The sequence below is a fragment of the Suncus etruscus genome, chromosome 14 (genome assembly GCF_024139225.1).
Source record: "Suncus etruscus isolate mSunEtr1 chromosome 14, mSunEtr1.pri.cur, whole genome shotgun sequence".
Lineage (NCBI taxonomy): Eukaryota > Metazoa > Chordata > Mammalia > Eulipotyphla > Soricidae > Suncus > Suncus etruscus.
Genome location: NC_064861.1, coordinates 49,819,610 through 49,835,187, shown reverse-complemented (window position 1 = coordinate 49,835,187; position 15,578 = coordinate 49,819,610). Strand labels below are relative to the sequence as shown.

The 15,578-nt window shown below is 40.7% G+C and overlaps 1 protein-coding gene across 1 annotated transcript in view; it reads right to left on the bottom strand.

Moving 5' to 3' along the window:
- LPCAT2 (lysophosphatidylcholine acyltransferase 2) overlaps window positions 1–15,578 on the bottom strand; it is an 81,845-nt gene that overhangs the window by 4,012 nt on the left and 62,255 nt on the right. The window contains exons 12-13 of the mRNA XM_049786075.1: window positions 7,107–7,205; window positions 233–368 (exon numbers count right to left, since the gene is read on the bottom strand). Of these exons, the coding sequence (XP_049642032.1) occupies window positions 233–368; window positions 7,107–7,205 (235 nt within the window). The remainder of the gene's footprint in view (window positions 1–232; window positions 369–7,106; window positions 7,206–15,578) is intronic.

Here is a 15,578-nt window from a genome sequence, read left to right as displayed (position 1 = left end):
GTAGTTGCTTGTGTACAAGGAAAATGCCCTACCACTGTGCTATCTCTCCAGCCCAAATTATTATTACTGTTTTTATTAACACTATTATATCATTATTACTAACATCATGATCACTATACTGTTGTTTTTACTATTAGTATAATTCAGTTTAGGGAGACAACACCCTACTATGAAGGCCCATTCATTTGATGTGTTCCTTCAAAATGAAATAGAGAGCCAACTTGCTACTCACCATAGGACACAGAATCCCCCTGGGCTATTTCCTTGAAGAGACCGGAAACATCCAGCTCAGGAATGCCTAGGGAAGCTTGCAGGATAGTGGAGAATTCTTCCTCTGATATGTAACCATCTTCATCCACATCAAAGAGCTGAAGGGAAAAGAAAAATGTTTGAGTTAGCTCCCTCAGGGCAACAGAGAAATGTCACAGCTTTAGAAAATAAACTTTTTTGTGGGGGTATACTTGGCAGTGTTCAGGTTTACTCCTGGCTGTTGCTCAGGGATCATTCCTGGTAGGTTTGGGGAGCCATCTGGGGTGTCAGGGATCAAAGTTGGATCAGTTGCATGCAAGACAAGTGCCCTACCCATTGTACTAGCTCTCTGGCCCCAGAAGAATAAACTTTAAAAGTGCAAGTATATATTGTTCCAAGAGCCCAGGATCTGTATATGAAGAAGGGAAGGTCTTTGCTGTTGTTATATCACTTATCATGCAGAGCTGGAAAGAAATGGAATCAAAATGAGCTGTGAAAAGAATAAGCACATAACCCAGGGGGTTCATGGGGGAGCAAAGTAAGCCCTGACTATAGAAGGCAGCCAAGCACTTACAGAGGCATCCACATTTGAGTTGGATCTTTTTCTTTGTTTTTTTGTTTGTTTTGTTTTTGGGTCACACCCTGCAGTGCTATGGAGTTACTCCTGGCTCTAAGCTCAAAAATCACTCCTGGCAGGCTTGGGGGTACCATATGGGATGTCGGGATTCAAACCATCATCCTTCTGCATGCAAGGCAAACACCCTACCTCCATGCTATCTCTCCAGTCCTGTGTTGGGTCTTAAAGCAGATGTTCCCAAAATAGACTACTAGGTCTGGCTAGTGATTGCCTGGGGCACAGGTGAGAAGAAAGTGAAAGCAGGAATGGAACCATGATGGGGAGAAAATGTCTCACCAACTCCTGTAGGAATCTGATGTTAAGGTATCCAGTGTGACTGTAGGTGTGTGACTGTAGATGAATGATATGAGAATAAATTCTTACAATTAAAAAAAATAATGTGCAAGGAAGAGGAACTGGTTAAAGATACTCATGAAAAGCAGTCCAGGAGCAGGAGAACAGAGAAGAGCATGCATCTTGGAAGCTAGGGAAGGATTTCAGGAAACAGGCAGAGACAGCAGTACCAGCCAACAGCGAAATACCATGGAAAGGCCAAGCAAAAAGCAGAAAATCTCATTGATCTTGACATATGGGATATGCTGAGGATATCAGCAAACCAAGTTTTGGGAAGTGGAGGTTAGAAGGGGAATCAAAGGATAGATAGAAAGGAGAAGGAAGGGACAAGTAGTGAGCTTATGAGAAAGGATGGGAAAGAACGGAGAGATAGCACAAGGGCTAGGATGTATGCATCTGACCTAGTTTGATTCCTGGCACCATACAGCCTTCTCAGCAGCATTGGGTATGGCACAGGAGATTCCTCAGCACTGCCTGGATGTCTCTGATGGTCCTTAGCACTTCAGGGCCTGAGCAACATCATATCCTTGAGCCCTAGCAGTGAACCACTGGCCAACCACTGTTGGAGTGTGACCCACCCCAGGTTTCCTGAATACTACCTGGAATTCATTCCCGAAAACAAGAAATTTTGGGGCAAAGGGAATTCGATAAAGGCAGTCAAGCATAAAAGGAGACTGTATCTATGAAGGGAGGAATTGAATGCATGTATAGGTGGAAGGTAACAGGCAGTAGTATGATACAGATGGACAGTCCACAACAAAACAGGGTAATGGGTAAGTATCCTGTACCCAAAATCCTCTCCAGCTATTACACTTCTTTAATGACATAAGACCTTACCTATTTTTATTTTCAATAAAAAATGACTTCCACACCCTGTCCTCTTTCAGATAACAATTCTATTATCAATATCGACTGTCCTGGTATTTTGTTTGCTTTGTCGGTTGATTCTGCATTCTTCTCATACACACATAGGTGACATCATCCATATCTTTTTCCATCTGATTATACAGCTTGGCATAATTTCCTCAAGTGTCTTACATATTGTTGTGAATGGCAACATTTCATCTTTTCTGGTAGATGAATAGTAATTCACTGTATATAAGATATACAGTCAAATATTCTACATCTTCCTTATCCAATCATCCATCAACATGTCTTTCATTGCTGCATTAGATGTCAGTCAGTGTCTGTGAGGCTGGGTTATACCCCTCTGTATGGGCTCTGGACTCTGGTAGGTCTCCAAGTAAGAGGCAACTCTGTCATCCTCTTCTTTTTTTAAATATAATTTCTATTTTGAACATAGTGGTTTACATATTGTTGACAATAATATATTAGGTACATATTTACATAAAATCAGGGGGATTCCCATCGCCGATTTGTCCTCCCTACACCTCCATAACCTCCTCCCTCACCCCGGGGCTGCTAGAAAATGTGGTCCCCTCCATACCTAGTTTACTACTTAGTAGTCTTGCACCTATTTGGTCTTGGTGCCTCTCTTATTTCCCCCTCTAATTGGGAGGCAGGGCTAGTTCCAGTTATGTGGTTTTTTTTGAAGAAGAGAAAAGTAATAAACTGGGGTAAAAGTCTAATACGCCGAAAATGGGTGGAATCCTTCTAGAGGCTCTCATCATCGGTTTGAGAGACGATGGAGAAAAATAAGGTGAAACACCCCAACAGTACAAAAAGAAGTGTCAAATATCCAGTGAGCACTCGAACAATAACAACAATAAGCACCACAAAAATAGCCATGGTCTTGAGATAAAAAACATGGCAGGGCACATAAAGAAAGAAAAGAAAAGAAGGAAAAAACATAAATATAAATGGGGACAACAACTTCAATAACCACACCAAAACAAGGAAATCGACAAGAAGTAGATAGGTAAATAAAAATAAAAAATAAAAAATGAGTATTTAAAAAATAATATATCTATAAGAAAAATAAAAAAATGTTTTGTGCTTTTTGCCTTTTTTCCCTCCTGTAATGGCACAGTAAATATTGGGGTCATTTGAAAAGGAATTCACTTGGCCTAAGAGATATGGGGTTTCTCCACCCTTGGAGTATATTGTCATAGGATTAACTATAGACTCCGTTCAGGTTCATTTACTCTCCCCTTGGTGCTTTCGTGGTGTTTGGAAGGCTTCTGCTCCTTCCTGGGTGATAAAATCAGCCCTCTGTATCTAGAGATCTCAGTATCTGCACAGGTCCAGGAGTGGGATTTATGATGAAGTCTTTCTTTGTGGTTCTAGAAGTTCTGTTCCCTCAGTGTCATTTTAATCCATCTTCTGTGGTTGGTGGTCTTGGTCTTTGCACTGATCCTAGGATGGAACCTAGGATAGCGTCTTTCATTGTTTCCAGAAGCCCCCATTCCATTGAAATTGTCTCAGCCAGACCTTTGGAAGTGGGGATCATGGTTGTTGTGCAGGTCATAATTCAAACCCTAGACTAGGGCTGTTTTTTTGGTCCCAAGATATATACAGTCCAGTCATGGTTCTAGTAGCCAGTCTGCATTCTGCCTCACTCGGGGCTCAAGAATTCTACCTCTTTAAATTTTCACACTTATTTCCACTCTTCTTCCACACAGCAACCCCAGATCATGCTTTTTGCCAACACTCCCCATCTTTCCTCATAGAATCATAACTCCTGATAATTTTTCTGCAGCCAAGTGCCAGGACCTCAGGTAAATCCTGTGACGTGACCCAGGCTTTAGAAGAAAGCATAACCCCAATTTTTTTTTTTTTTTGAGAATGGAGAACAGACAGTCCATTTTGCCTAGAATTTTCTTAAATCAAAACATCCTGTCTGTCCTGGCAAGCACATGTCCCAGAACCATTTGGCCCTGGCTAAAATTTGCACGAAGAGTGAAGTTGGAGCTTGATGAGTCTAATTGCACTGCCCAAAGGGAGAGTGTGGAGCAGCGCCTGCAGCTGGAGCTCTCGAGCTGCCAGGTTCCAGTCTTCCCTGGGGCCCCCTGCCCAGTTGCCAGCTCAGTCCTCAGCCACAAACTCTGCCCCTGGCATCCAACTGAAGGACTCTGACTAATAAGCTTCTACCTCTAAAGGTCACTGTGGCAGTGAAATGAGATCAAAGACAGGAAGGAAACAGTAATGGGCTCCCTGCTCCTACCCCCCAAAAAGGGGAATGGATCCTAGAAATTCCAAATCTTCCTGCTGCATGGCACCAGGAAATGTGCCTCACACAGCTTCAAGGGCACCAGGCACAGCTGAGGAAGAAGGTTAGAAAATACCTAACGTGAGTATGACCCTGACCTTACAAGAAAAAATAAAGAGTTAATGATAATTTTAGGTCTTTCTTTCTTCTTTCCAAACCAAAGTCTGGGCTAGACAAAAATCTCACAACTTCTTTCAAAACAATAATTACTATGATGAGGGGCCACATTCTCTATCAGGCCTTTCATTGGTAAAACCAAAAGTGACCATTTGCTCAGCTGAACCTATAATTAGACATACAGTCCCCAAACAGAAACAGAACTAACTGGGTTGGAATAAGTGAGCTATGTACATAATTTTAGGTTTTGTGATGAATAAGTCTGTAAAAGCCAAAAGTTTTAAACTTGGAGGAAAGTTCTGGACCTTGTCTTAGGATCATCTGCTAAGCATCAGGCCATTCGACTCTTTAGGTCTAGCAGTTAACTCCACTTAAACCTATTTGATACAAAAAAGTGGTTGGGGACTCCTCAAGTACCAAGAGAATGGTGATTCCCCAGGAAAACCCCCATGGCCTTTAGGAAGTTGAGAACATAATCTTGGAGGAAGTGGGCCTTTCTAGATCATGGAGGGAAAAAGACAGGCTGGGTCTAGCAGAAATGTTAAAAGAAAAGTAGGACAGGTAAGAGCAGAAACAGGATTCAAGAAAGTCCTCTCTTATCATGCCAGATGGAAACAGAGACCCAGTAAGTGGTGGAAGAACCCACTGATATATACAGCTTGGTGGACAAGAAAGCAAGGAGGCCTTAATTTAAACATATATATATATATATATATATATATATATATATATATATATATATATATATATATATATATAAGCTTATGAGAATTTTAGTGGAAATTTTAGTGTATTTATTCAAAATTCAATAAATTTAAGTTACTTTATGTGACAAAAATTCAACTGGGCAAATTCAACATATTCCAGTGTAACTAAAACATTTTTAATACTTTCCAGGGACCAGAGAGATAGCATGAAGGTAAAGCATGCCTTGCATGCAGAAGGATGGTGGTTCGAATCCCAGCATCCCATATGGTCCCCTGAGCCTCCCAGGGGTGATTTCTGAATGTAGAGTCAGGAGTAGTCTCTGAGGATTGCTGGGTGTGACCCAAAAACCAAAAAAAAAAAAAACCCAAACATTTTTAATATTTTCTAATATTTTAATCCTGAAATGCACTCCATGTCATGAGTTTTATAAGTCCTGTTTTTCTTTCTGTAACTTGTTTTTATTGATTGAGGTTCTGTGGCTTAAAATACTACTAATGGTGGTTTCCCTTGTACATAATTCCAACACTGCACACATCACCCACCTATTCACTTCCCTCCCAAAAGGACCCCAATGCCCATCCCTTTCAACCATCTACTTTCACCACCACCAATTCAATTGTGTGGATCAATTTTTCTGTTGTGTTGCCTTTGATCCCTTGTTGCTCTTTTGCTGTGAAATTTTAAGTCCTATGTATGAGACATCATTCTTTATCTATCCCTTTTCTCTGACCGACTACAGTCAGTTTCATCTATGTAGACACTTCTGTTCCCAAGCCATCATCTGGTACTGATGGGAACATCCCACTGTACTACCCACTATATAAAGCCATGGCAGGGGACTGGATTAAATGAGGCATTTTTTTTCCTACCATGAACATTTATTTTGGTTAAAGCAGATTATAAATTCTTATCAGTAGAAATACATATACATATATATACATATATATAAACTTTATTTGAGCAAGGAGGAGGAAGTGACATGTGCTTCTGTGTGTCAGTAACACAGGGTGTCTGCAACCTCACATTGCACTTCTCAAACTTCCACTGGGTATCAGGACTTGGATCCTTATCTATGTGCCTGACAATGCTGGGGAAATGGAAGACATGGAAGGTGGGGGATATAGGGGTCTAGAAGTCACCTGGAACCCCCTACAAAATGTATTCCATCATCAGAAAAATATCACTTTAAGTATCTCTGACATGCAGAGTGAGAAAATTAAAGGCAGAGCAGAACTCCTGGCATGGTGATGAATCTTAGACAGGGATGTTCATTTATAAACCTCATTTTTCTGCTCTCAAATGGAGATGCTGCAGAGAATTATTGTTTTGGTTTGTTCTGTTTTGGGGCCACCCTTGAAGGTACTTAGGGCTTACTCCTCACTCTGTGCTCAAGGAGACTCACTTTCCTCCCACAAGAACCTCAATGCTCCTTCCTTTCAATCATCTCTTTTCACCACAACCAATTCAATTGTGTGGATCAGTTCTTCTGTTATGTTGCCTAGTGGGGCTCAGGGGGCCACAGGGGGTACTAGGGATTGAACTCAGGTCCACTATGTACAAGTCAAGAGATTTACTCACTGTACTATCTCTCCAGCCTTAAGAAATAATGTTTTAAGATAATTTGTAAGATCACCTGCTCTTCGATCTTGATGCTGTTAACTAGGCTGTTTTTCCAAGACACCTTATTTTTGTTTTGTTTTGTTTTCCTCCTAAACTGATGCTTGTGTTTTCTTGAGTCTCAGTGGCAATCGCCTTAATCACATTACCCTCACAGACGTGCCACAGCAGATCTATAAACACACGTAATAGATTTAGGGATTTTCAAATAATACATTTAGAGTCAACACTCATTTACTAGGCAGACAACAATGCTTTCAGTGAGACAGACAGTACCTTAAATGCCACCTGGATGATCTCCTCTGTGTTGGCGGGGTTGCACAGGACAGCCAGGCCGATCACATACTCCCGGAAGTCAATACTGCCATCATGGTTCTGGGGAAGGAGGGAAAGAAGAGTGAGCAGTGCACTCTCTATATTGCATTATTCATCACCCACAAGGTATAAGGCAGGTGTGCCAGAGCTCAGCTTTACCACACAGGGGGCTGATTCAAAAAATAAAAAGTTCATTTACCCTTTCCCACTTCTGAAGTAAAATACTTCTCTATTTTGCTTTTGGGCCACACCAGGTAGTGCCCAAGGCATACCCTTGTCTCTGTACTCAGGGATCACTCTTGGTGAGGCTCAGGGGACCATACGTAGTGCCAGGAATTAAACTCAGTTCAGCTGCATGCAAGATAAATGCCCTACTTGCTGTACTACCACTTAAGTAGTATTTTCACTGGAAAATACATTTCTGTTTAGCAATACATGTTAGCATTTTATTACTGTGGCCCTAGGAAATTGTACAAGCCTGGGGTTTGGAGTTTAGTATAGATGGCAGCCCCTTGGAAGGTAGAATCCATCCTAAGGGAAAAGAAGGACTCAACACACAAACACTAATGACTGGATAACCTGGTAGAATAAGGAAGAAAAAGAAGAATGGCAGTTTGAAGCAATGATCGCAACTCATTCCTTCCCTCCTTTCTTCACTCTGTCCCACCTTCTCTTTTTCTTCCTTTTCTCCCTCTTCCTTCATCCCTTTTCCTTTTGCTCCCATCTCCCCTCTCCTTCCCTCTGATATAATGTAAAATAATACAAGAGAATATGGCAAAAGAAAAAGAATCTACTTTCATGGTCTCTTGTGATATCAGGCTCCAGTAGATCCTGTACCTCTAAGCCACTGGAAATCAAACAAACTTGTATGCTATTCATATCTAGAAAACTCAGGTGGTATCTCTTGAGAACAATATAAAACAGGGAATTGACCATTCTGATCCATCCTGGTGGATGTAGTCTCCCCAACATACTAAAAATTCACCTTAGACAGAAAACACTGAAAGGAAGCACTAAGAATTGAGAGAGAGAAAGAGAGAGGCAGGCAGAGGACTGAAGGGCTGAAGGAGGAGAAATGAAATAGAGAATGGAAAAGAAGAATGGAAAAAAATGTCAGGGAAGGAAAGGATGCTGATTGCTTGGTGAGGCAATGACAAGAACTGTGAACAAGCAAGATGATCCTCATCCCATGGGTTAGCTGCAAAATCTTCAAGTCACAAATTCCAAGACAATCTACGAATGAGTAACCACAAAGTGGAAGCAGTACTTGACAGGTGAACAAAAATGCCTGGCATCCATAGGTGTGAACTATTTACCTCTTTCTTGGTGTGTTATTCCCATCACTACAGCATACATACATGTAGGTGTTAAAACAATGCTCCCCTTTTCTCAATTACTTAGCATGCTTCTTGAGGCTCACTTTAAAACACTAATAGATAAACTCTATCTGGATAAACACTACAGGGATTAAGGTATTTTCTTCGTGTGAGATTGATCCCAGTTGGATTTCCTGCACAACACATGGTCTCCTGGGCACCACTAGGAATGATCCCTGAGTACAGAGCCAGGAGTAAGTACTGAGCACTGCTGATGTGGGCACCCCCAAATTCAAAATCCCCTAAATAATTAAACACAAAAGCAAATGTTCTTGACAGGAGCTACATTGAATGGGATTCCAAGAAGCCCGTGAAATGGGGTATAATTTTATATTTACATTTTCTAGGAGAAGGAAGGGAGAAATAAAGCCATGCACAGTAGTGTTCAGGGCTATTCCAGGCTCTGTACTTGGAGACCATGCACAATGGAACTCAGCAGACCATGCAGTGCTAGGAATTGAACCTGGGCCTCCAGCATGTAAATCATGTGCTCTAGTTCTGTGAGCCATCTCCCTGGTCCAAACTATGTAACTTTTATTATCTCCTCCCAGACTCAGAGATGAAGAATCACTTTCACTGTAGTGCCTTGTCTTAGTGCAGAGCAGGATCTCCATTGAGTAATGGGTGAGTCCGTTTTATCAGGGAAAAAAAAAAGAAACAGAGAAGCCAAGATTTCCCCCAAGCAGTAAAGCTATGCCAGAAGGAAAAAGCTCAGGTCAAAAATTACTTCATCTTGGGGTAAAGTGATATGCATGGTACTCCTTAATTAGCAATAGTCCAAACTGAGAGAGAAGAGAGAATGAGAGAGAGGAGACAAAGATTGAGAGACAGAATGAGAGACATAAAATGCTTGCCCCAGAGGGAGGTGGGAAAGGATAGTTGGGAGGAAAACTGGGGGCATTGGTGGCAGTGCATTGTACTGCAAACCAAAGTGCCTAAAAGGAAAAAACAGAAAGAAAAAAGAGAAAGGGGGATGGAGTGGTAGCACACCGGTAGAGTATTTGCCTTGCAGGCTTCCGACTCCGGACAGACCTGGGTTTGATCTCCAGCAATTTCTGAGCACAGAATCAGAAGTAACCCCTGAGCGCTGCTGGGTGTGCCCTCTACCCCCAAAGAAGAAAGAGAGAGAGAGAGAGAGAGAGAGAGAGAGAGAGAGAGAGAGAGAGAGAGAGAGAGAGAGAGAGAGAGAGAGGGAGGGAGAGAGAGAGGGAGGGAGGGAGGGAGGGAGGGAGAGAGAGAGGGAGGGAGGGAGGGAGGGAGGGAAGGAGGGAGGGAGAGAAGGAGAGAAGGAGAGAGAGGGGGGGGAGGAAGGGAGAGGGGGGGGGAGGAAGGGAGAAGAGAGAGAGAAGAGATAGAAGTATGCCCCAGAAACAGGAAGGGGAGAGGTCATAGGGAAGGATGGAAGAGAAACTATGGACATTGGTGCAAGAAATGTGCAGAGGTGAAGGTTGTTGTACATTGAATGATTATGACTCAATCATGAACTTTATCTGTGGAAAAAAAAACTGTATTAAGAACAACCTTGTAAACCATAGTGTAAAATAAAAAAAAAAAAACCCAATTACTTCCTCTTTTTGTTCAATGGCTGTTTTCTTTCTTTGCTTTTACAGAATGATTATTTTCATTCAATAAAATGATCCATTTTGGGAAGTCAGAGAGGAAAGTACAATGGGTAAAACTCTTGCCTTGCATGTCACCAACCTAAGTTTAGTCTCATGGTACCACAAATAATCCCCTGAACCCTGCCAGGAGTGATTCCTGAACACAGAGTCAGGAATAAAATCTGAGCATCACTAGGTGTGACTCAAAAACCAAACCAAAAACCAAAAAGAAAGTCTATTTTAAGATTTTAAGCACCCAGTTTGATGTGTTTTGTCAAATGTATATACCAGGATAACTACCACCATCAATTTCTACAACATTTTTATCACTCCAGAAGTTTCCAAGAAGGTGCAGTTTCCTTCTTGGTCCTCAAGCTTTACATTGACTCTTTCTTTTTCTTTCTCCCTTGTGCATTGAGTGCTGTTTTTCATCAGACTTGGAGAGTGAGAAGTTTACTTAACCCATGGATATCTTGCATGACATTTCCTTAGGTATTGACTTTCTCACTAACCACAAGGAAGTTGCTAGTAAAACTGGAAACTCGACATAAGGGTAATTTTTGGACACTGAAGATGCATGAAGAGAAAGATTGGAAATAGTCTTTTGGACTTGTTAAATTTTTATTGTAAAGCATCAGTTTTTAAAAATATTATTGAACTGGAGGTGTAACAAAGGTCAAGCACTATCATTCTTTCCAAAGAAAAAGAAATGTGAAAGAGCTTTATGAAGTCAGGTTCTGGACCCCTGATTTTCAAGAATAATCTTTTAAAGAAAAAGGTTTTGACTAACAATAGAATGTTAAGGCAGACTGCTAAAAACTACGAGAAATTATGTCAATTTTTCTCAAAATAATATAAAGTGGGGAGTGTCATGGAAGTTGTTCTGAGATATTTCATTATTAGAATAATAAAAAATAATTTTATTGAGTTTCAGAAGTAATATAGGGATTTAGGCACTTGCCTTGTACTTGGATGGCCCAATCCCCAGTACAGAGCCTGAGTACAGAGCCTGGATAAACCCTAAGTACCACCAGGTATGCCCCAAATATGCTCTACTTCCCCATTCAATTATATTCCTATGGCTCTAAATTCAGAAAAATTATATTTGGAATCAAAAAGAGTCTTAGCATTCACTTAATTTCATTATTACTGAAGAATAAATAGAGGCATGGGTGCTGGAGCGATAGCACTGAGTGTAGGGTGTTTGTCTTGCATGTTGTTGACCTGGGTTCAATCTCCAGCATCCTATATGGTCCCCCATGCCTGCCAGGAGTGATTTCTGAATGTACAGTCAGGACTAATCCCTGGTACCAGGAGCACTGTTGGGTGCGGTCCAAAAACCAAAACAAACAAATAAAGGCATAATTGTAACTCAAGGTTATAAAACTTTTTATTGCCTTATCCACAGTGAAAATTTAGACACTCTAACTTCCAACCATTCAAACTAAAATCATAGTTTGGTAAAATTTTATCAAGTACACAGGACCAATAAGAAGTCCTGCACTTGCAACTCCAGGAGAAGAGGTACTTCTCATGTGTAGGAATCTCAGGTTTCTTTGTAAGATGCCTTCATAAATGGATATCTCTATTATTATTTTTTGAATCCAGGGTATCACACATGTTAGGCATGCACTTTACTACTTAGAAGCATCTGAGGCTCTCCTCAATAATTATATTTACATAGAATCATTTACCTTTTTTCAGTCTAGCAACTTATTTAACTTTTTTTTAGCCAGACCCAGTGATGCTCAGGGGCAATTCTGGTTCCATGCCCAGCGGTGACCCCGGTATGTTTGCAGGACCATGTGTGGTGCTAGAGATTAGAAACAGTGCTGGCCATGTGCAAGGCAAGCACCTTACTTCCTATACTCTTCATGACCCCCAATCTAGCAATTCTGAAGAATATCTTTAAATATATTTTGAGATGATAAACTTTTGAGGAATTGTTCTAGGCTAGAACATCAACTCTGTAAAGGATCATAGGTAACCTCAAAATAAAAATATCTATGCAGTATCTCTTAGGAAGCAGCCAACAGAAAAAATGACCATGAGGCTTTAAAGATTCTCTGTATATGCAAACTAGTATTAATATTCAGACAAGTCTATTCTTCGTGATCCAGCAGATCCAGAGAAGAGGTATTCTATTCACATCAGTATTCTTATTAAGATAAATTTCTATCCAGGCATATAACTATTCTACTCATTTTCTAGTAATTCTAGTAATTGTTTTAAGTCACAGAGTGTGGCAAGTAGATGTTTCCAGAAAATCCATTCTGAGAGGTCACTGAGATTAGTGGGCACATTCATTGTGCTTACAGAAGATCCCACAAAGAATTTCCAAGGCTCCATTATGGATGGATTCATTGTGCAATACTACTGATGACCTCTCTGAGTGAGATTGCTATTTAAATCTATTTTTAAAGACACAGGGGCCACATGCAACAGAAAGTGGGCCACCTAGGGAGGATATGATGGGCCAAGCCCTTCTCCCCCCGAAAAGTTATACTTGCTGCCTTCATTTCCCAGAATCACCATTTTCCCAATGGCCCTGACTCATCACTGACCTTTCCAGAGATACTGATATGACCACATTTCAGATATGCCAGTTTTAGGGCTGATATCATGAGAGCTTTTTGGAGTTTGTGCAGGCACCCCCCCCACTCATATCTTCCTTCTTCTGGGAGACCTGGAAGCTGCATATATGCCCCTAAGAGTCATAATATCAGTAATAGTGCTTGAAATTTCTGGACAGCTTCATTTGTTTGATACTGTCATTCTTTTTTTTTTTTTTTTTTTTTGGTTTTTGGGCCACACCCGGTGGTGCTCAGGGGTTACTCCTGGCTATATGCTCAGAAATAGCTCCTGGCAGGCACAGGGGACCATATGGGATGCCGGGATTTGAACCAACCACCTTAGGTCCTGGATTGGCTGCTTGCAAGGCAAACACCGCTGTGCTATCTCTCCAGCCCCAATACTGTTATTTTTATAGGAACACACCAGTTTAACATAATGTGCAGTTAAGAACAAGAGCTTACTAAACCTTCTGCCATTGATTTTATTGGAGATAAAATAATCTTCACAGATTTGCTTGCTACTATACTTTTTCATTTCTTCTCTTCCACTTTATATTTTCATTCTTATTTTCCCAATAACTTTGTTTTCACTTATCTAGAAACAAATGTATTATGATCAACTATATCAATTATGTGATACATTTTCTTTAAATAAAAACAAGGCATGGGAGCTAGTGGGTACAGTGCTTGCTTTATAAGTGGCTGACCTAGGTTCATCAGATCTTTGGTATCTCTTAAGGTCCTCCAAGTACCATCAGGAGTGATCCCTGAGCATAGAGTTAGGAATAAACTCTGAGAACTGATAGATGTGACCCCCAAGACAAAAGTAAAAACTGCAACCCCCGAGGCTTTTTTGAATGCTTAACAACACAACTGAGGTTGGAGTGATAGCACAGCAGTAGAGCATTTGCCTTGCACGCAGCAGACCCAGGACATACCTGGGTTTGATCCCAGCATCCCATATGGTCCCCCCAAGTCTGCCAGGGTGATTTCTGAGAGCAGAGCCAGGAGTAATCCTTGAGTGCTGCTCAGTGTGGTCCAAAAACCAAAACAACAACAACACTCTCTTAAATTCAGAGAAATTATGGAGGGAATAAGGTGAGGCATAAAAGGGACATGCAGAGGGTTTCTCTTGATGGGGTGAAGACTTTCTAAGTCCAAAGGAGGAAGAATTCAAGGAGAAATGTGACAGTTACACAGAGGAGAGACACTATATCCTGAAAATTCCATGAGTGAAAACCAACAGAAAACATGTTTTAATGATGCTTAAAATAAAAATCTTTACATATTTTCTGTTCTTACATAGAGCACACAGGTTCTTTTTTCTGCAGTTACAGGTTTTATAATTCAGGGGATTGTACAGAGATAAAGGTACCCCATAAAATCATATACAATATTTTGACATTTAAAGGTGTAGATGGTAAGGCTAGGTAGTATAGGATAACTGTGCTCTTTTGTGCTACAAAGTGCTCTGCTTTTATCCCTGGCATTGCATATAGTACTCCAAGCAGCTGCCAGGAGTGATTGATCCTTGAGCACAGAGCAAAAAGCAGGCCCTGAGCTTTATTCGATGTATCCCCGTGCCCCCCACAAAAGAAATGTATAGATGGTATAACTTCATATTTTAAAAAGCAATAAGAATTGCTTTATAATGTACTATCTAATTATACTGCTTGATGTTGAGATTTATTTTTAACATGACAGGATGGAGTTATAGGGCTCAAAGAATTTCATCTTAGACTATAATTAACCTTCCATGTAGAAAGGTCAGAAATTTTTTTATCAAGTAAATTAATCAAGAAAATATTCCTCCCTACATTGGAAGTATGCCTTTAAAACATCAAATATTGGACAACAAGTAAGAAATTTAATCAGGATATTGGCATTATACAATTGCCAAAGATTTTGTTACTTGGAAAAATCCAGAGTTTGAACTGAATTTTCTAATATCCTTTATAATGACTGGGGTTATTTGTACAAATTTGTTTATTTGTGGTTTTTATTTTTTTCTATCGGGTTTGGGAACACACACAGCAGCGTTTCAGGGCTTATTTTTGGCACTGTGCTCAGGGATCACTCCTTGTGGGGCTTTAGGGACATCTGTGGTGCTGAGAGCATCAAACCTGAGTAGACTACATGCAAGATAAGTGCCTTATCCAATGCACTATCTCTTCTGCTCCTATTTGTTTAGGGAACCACACCTAGTGGTGCTCAGAGGCTACTCCCAGCTTGCGAGTTTTGCATGTAGGTGCTCAAGGGACCATGCATCACTGGGGATCAAATTTGGGCCTTCTGGAGGAAGATCCTCTCTCTCTCTTCTGTCTGTTTGTCTGTCTCTTCTGTCTGTTTGTCTGTTTCTGTCTATCTGTCTGTCTGTTTCTCTCTCTCTCTCTCTCTCTCTCTCTCTCTCTCTCTCTCTCTCTCTCTCTCTCTCCCTCTCTGGCTATATTTGAGCAAACTGTATACACATTTAGAAGAGAATAAAAAAGAAACAGAGGAAAATATTAGGATATTTAAAATCTCATGTATGCAGGAAGAGACTAATAAAAGGCAGTAATTCCTTAACTTAAGGGGCAAGAAAAACAGTTAATAACCACCCCAAACATAAGATAATTACCTTACATTTCATGAAATGTTTAAAATAAAGTGGGGAGATGGGGGAGTGCTGGCCACAATTGGTCTTTTCACTGCCATCCTGTGGCAAGGTTAAATTATAACTTAATATCCCAAGACCTTAAAAGGCATATTGGCAGCCTTTCCCTTTCCTGGCTCCATTCCTATACCCATGCCTAACATAACAGTGGGTTTATTCTAAAATAGGGATTGTGATATTAATGTGTGGTTGTTGGCGGCTGTCTCATTTTATATAACCACACCTGGTCC